Source organism: Procambarus clarkii, chromosome 7 (genome assembly GCF_040958095.1).
Source record: "Procambarus clarkii isolate CNS0578487 chromosome 7, FALCON_Pclarkii_2.0, whole genome shotgun sequence".
In the NCBI taxonomy this organism is placed as follows: Eukaryota; Metazoa; Arthropoda; class Malacostraca; order Decapoda; family Cambaridae; genus Procambarus; species Procambarus clarkii.
In genome coordinates, this window is record NC_091156.1 from 41,979,575 (window position 1) to 41,984,395 (window position 4,821).

At 55.1% G+C, this 4,821-nt stretch overlaps 1 protein-coding gene across 1 annotated transcript; it reads left to right on the forward strand.

Moving 5' to 3' along the window:
* Positions 1–918: 918 nt before the first annotated feature.
* On the forward strand, positions 919–3,112 carry LOC123761427 (clumping factor A-like). Its single transcript, XM_045747454.1, has 2 exons — positions 919–1,182; positions 1,655–3,112. Exons 1-2 carry the CDS (start codon positions 919–921, stop codon positions 3,110–3,112), a joined length of 1,722 nt encoding a protein of 573 aa, XP_045603410.1.
* Positions 3,113–4,821: the final 1,709 nt, after the last annotated feature.

Consider the following 4,821-nt stretch of genomic DNA (forward strand, 5'->3'; position numbering starts at 1 on the left):
ACACACACTTAGCTCTTCCTGTAGGGGACGTTAATGGTTTGTCTAACCACATAATGGCCCGCTGCAGTCTCACAACGAGAGTGACTTCCCTCTTTCTTGACCCGAACACACAGAAAAAGCCAGGTGCAGCCCCGTGTCTTTTCCATGCATTTCTTACAAACATCACTTAAGACCTTCCTGTAGGGGAGTCAATGGGTTTGTCTAACCACATAATGGCCCAGAGCACTCTCTCCCGACGAAGGGGAAACTCCATCCAGCTCCCATCCCAAAACAACATAACAGGCCGTGCTGCCTTCTCTCATCTACACACTAACTCATGATCAACTCTTTTACTCCTTCCTCCATCTTCCTTCTATTTTCTTACTCCATCACTTACTCTACCACTTACTCTCATCTTTCCTGAGCACTTACCTTAACCCCCGAGGACTGGAGCGACGCGCTCCAATTACCTCCGACACGCGCCATAACTTCCGGGAAATTCCCATAACCCGCGAGGACTAGAGGGACGCGCGCCACCTGTCAGCTGCCCAACATGACCTCCCCTCTTTCCTGTCCACATACCCAAACACAACACGCCAAAACTTCCGGGAAATTCCCCCAAAAGCCTATGTGACTAGACACCCGCGCGCCACCTGTCAGGTGAGAGCGTCCGAAACGCGCCAAACTTCCGGGAAAATCCCCCAAAACCCTGTGTGACTACGACGACGCGCGCGGCACCTGTCGGGTGGCACTCAAGAGTGCCACCTGGGGCAGCTGGTGCGCGTCGTCGTAGTCACATATTTCCCTACTGTGTTCCTCACATGTGACCCAAAGAATGAACGAAGAGCGGCTGCCAGTGTTGTTGTGGTCGATGGCTGAGGTCACCTCCTGGGGTCTTGCCGCCTGCAGGAGCCACCTGTCTCGCCACCTGCTGCAGGAATGGCTCTCCTACCTCCTGGGAGACAGTCAGCGAGGGTGGCTCTCCTAGCTCCTAGGAGACAGCCAGCGAGGGTGGCTCTCCTCCCCCAGGGCAGAGAAGACTCAGCAGGGGCTGATGACTTCCCTCCTGGAGACACTTTGCCCCGCCAAGTTGGCCGTGAGGAGGCTGACAGAAGACCCGACGGGATGAGTGACACAGGTGCCGCTGCTGGGCTCTCTGGTCATCCTCTACAGCCGCCTCCGCCAGGTGTGGCTCCTCCTGAAGTTGGGCGGCCGCCGCCCTTACATTCCAGCCGTGTCTGCGGTCCTCCTGGGAGGGCTGGGGGCAGCCTGGGGTCTCGCGGGCCCCGCCAGCACCTGGCTGAGCCCTACAGTGAGGGCCACCGAAAACCAGCTTAGTAGAGAGGGCTCTCAGGATCAACCCGGGGCTCCACAACCCGGGGCTCCACAACCCGGGGCTCCACAACCCGGGGCTCCACAACCCGGGGCTCCACAACCCGGGGCTCCACAACCCGGGGCTCCACAACCCGGAGTTCCACAATCCGGGGCTCCACTACCCGGGGCTCCACAACCCGGGGCTCCACAACCCGGGGCTCCACAACCCGGAACTCCACAACCCGGGGCTCCACAACCCGGGCCTTTACAACCCGGGGCTCCACAACCCGGGCCTTTACAACCCGGGGCTTCACAACGGCTTCAGTCCCATTATGTCACCTAAATCGGTAATGCTGGCGAGGTGAACCGCGCGAGGGACCTTGACAGTGATGGAGGGGTGAGCTCGGCCAGTGACCTTGACAGTGATGGAGGGGTGAGCTCGGCCAGTGACCTTGACAGTGATGGAGGGGTGAGCTCGGCCAGTGACCTTGACAGTGATGGAGGGGTGAGCTCGGCCAGTGACCTTGACAGTGATGGAGGGGTGAGCTCGGCCAGTAACCTTGACAGTGATGGAGGGGTGAGCTCGGCCAGTAACCTTGACAGTGATGGAGGGGTGAGCTCGGCCAGTGACCTTGACAGTGATGGAGGGGTGAGCTCGGCCAGTGACCTTGACAGTGATGGAGGGGTGAGCTCGGCCAGTAACCTTGACAGTGATGGAGGGGTGAGCTCGGCCAGTAACCTTGACAGTGATGGAGGGGTGAGCTCGGCCAGTAACCTTGACAGTGATGGAGGGGTGAGCTCGGCCAGTAACCTTGACAGTGATGGAGGGGTGAGCTCGGCCAGTAACCTTGACAGTGATGGAGGGGTGAGCTCGGCCAGTAACCTTGACAGTGATGGAGAGGTGAGCTCGGCCAGTAACCTTGACAGTGATGGAGGGGTGAGCTCGGCCAGTAACCTTGACAGTGATGGAGAGGTGAGCTCGGCCAGTGACCTTGACAGTGATGGAGAGGTGAGCTCGGCCAGTGACCTTGACAGTGATGGAGGGGTGAGCTCGGCCAGTAACCTTGACAGTGATGGAGGGGTGAGCTCGGCCAGTAACCTTGACAGTGATGGAGGGGTGAGCTCGGCCAGTAACCTTGACAGTGATGGAGAGGTGAGCTCGGCCAGTGACCTTGACAGTGATGGAGAGGTGAGCTCGGCCAGTGACCTTGACAGTGATGGAGAGGTGAGCTCAGCCAGTGACCTTGACAGTGATGGAGAGGTGAGCTCGGCCAGTAACCTTGACAGTGATGGAGAGGTGAGCTCGGCCAGTGACCTTGACAGTGATGGAGAGGTGAGCTCGGCCAGTAACCTTGACAGTGATGGAGGGGTGAGCTCGGCCAGTGACCTTGACAGTGATGGAGAGGTGAGCTCGGCCAGTGACCTTGACAGTGATGGAGGGGTGAGCTCGGCCAGTAACCTTGACAGTGATGGAGAGGTGAGCTCGGCCAGTGACCTTGACAGTGATGGAGAGGTGAGCTCGGCCAGTGACCTTGACAGTGATGGAGAGGTGAGCTCGGCCAGTGACCTTGACAGTGATGGAGAGGTGAGCTCGGCCAGTAACCTTGACAGTGATGGAGAGGTGAGCTCGGCCAGTGACCTTGACAGTGATGGAGAGGTGAGCTCGGCCAGTGACCTTGACAGTGATGGAGGGGTGAGCTCAGCCAGTGACCTTGACAGTGATGGAGAGGTGAGCTCAGCCAGTAACCTTGACAGTGATGGAGGGGTGAGCTCGGCCAGTAACCTTGACAGTGATGGAGAGGTCGACCACCGAGCCTGACACTGTCGGTGAGGTGACATCGACCACCGAGCCTGACACTGTCGGTGAGGTGACATCGACCACCGAGCCTGACACTGTCGGTGAGGTAACATCGACCACCGAGCCTGACACTGTCGGTGAGGTGACATCGACCACCGAGCCTGACACTGTTGGTGAGGTGACATCGACCACCGAGCCTGACACTGTCGGTGAGGTGACATCGACCACCGAGCCTGACACTGTCGGTGAGGTGACATCGACCACCGAGCCTGACACTGTTGGTGAGGTGACATCGACCACCGAGCCTGACACTGTCGGTGAGGTGACATCGACCACCGAGCCTGACACTGTTGGTGAAGTGACATCGACCACCGAGCCTGACACTGTTGGTGAGGTGACATCGACCACCGAGCCTGACACTGTTGGTGAAGTGACATCGACCACCGAGCCTGACACTGTTGGTGAGGTGACATCGACCACCGAGCCTGACACTGTTGGTGAGGTGACATCGACCACTTGACCCGGCAGGGTGGGAGAGATACACCCAACAATTGAACATTCTGTGACCGTACAATTAGACTTCCACCGCCTGTTGCAATTCTGGAAAGGAAAGGAGGAATGTTCCCAATCTGCGTAGGATAATTTGCCCATTCGAGCCAAGCAAGGTGATGGATACATCAACGAGATCCAGATAGCAGTGTCCATCAGAGTATACAAGCATGAGTGAGGGAGAGTTCTACACCCGCCATCACTTGGACTGCATTGTAGTCAAAGAAGAGGCTCTATTATGATATCTAATTAGATAAAGTGATACCAGTATTTGGGTGATAATTATTATAATTATATTGTTATTATAACAATTATAATAATAATAATTGTTGTATTTAATATTTTATCACTCTTCCTTCGGCTCTCGGGTCCTTTAATCCGGTTCATCCAGTAGCTGTCGAGATCCAGCATTGGCTGTTTCTTGTTCACAGTAAATTTAAGTCGGTTGAGTTTTGTTGGGTTCCCAGCCATATTGGTGTCTTTAAATGAGCGTGCAGATGCTGCCGCCAAGGAAGCTATTCGCTCTTGTCCCATCTCTCATAAAAGTGTTCCATATTCAGACTTTTACCCGGTTATCCATTCCTCCGTCCTTACCTGTTGGCAGGCTTCTTGGTCGTCTGTTACTGGTAACAAACTACGTACTCTTAAATGTTGTGTTTCCTCGTGGCCGTCCTCGTACCACTGTAACCGGCGATGGGAAACAGCTCTGGCGAGGTTGTGTAATGGCCATAATCGCTTAACCCATGGTCACTTGATGGAGCGCCGCCCTGCTCCTTATTGTCCTAGTTGCATTGTCCCTCTTACGGTCGTGCATATCCTTCTTGAATGTCCTGACTTCCAGGACGAGCGTGTGTCTTGCTTTCCGACCGCCCCTCGCGGTCGCCTGTCCCTCAATAGAATTCTTGGTGACTTGGATACTTTTGATATCATTCGCCTTATGCGTTTTTGTTCTGGTATTGGCATCCTTAGTGATATTTAGCGCCCTCTGATTATTCTGCGCCTTTGATGGTGCTACATAGCCTTCCCTGTTTGGTGCCTTCTTTTGATAATTACTTACTTACTTACTTACTTACGTGCATTTCAGCCTCAAGCTGAGTTTTATATACTTTAGAGCTGATTGTTCAATAGTGTTGTGACGATATTACAATCCCCACTCAGTGAGGGAGTAGTAAGGGGTAACC

What these genes read in the sequence shown, in the direction of transcription:
- LOC123761427 (XM_045747454.1), top strand. Translation starts at nt 919, where the DNA reads ATGGCTCTCCTACCTCCTGGGAGACAGTCAGCGAGGGTGGCTCTCCTA. An exon ending in CAGGTGTGGCTCCTCCTGAA is followed by an intron (nt 1,183 to 1,654) that starts GTTGGGCGGCCG and finishes AATGCTGGCGAG; the next exon opens with GTGAACCGCGCGAGGGACCT.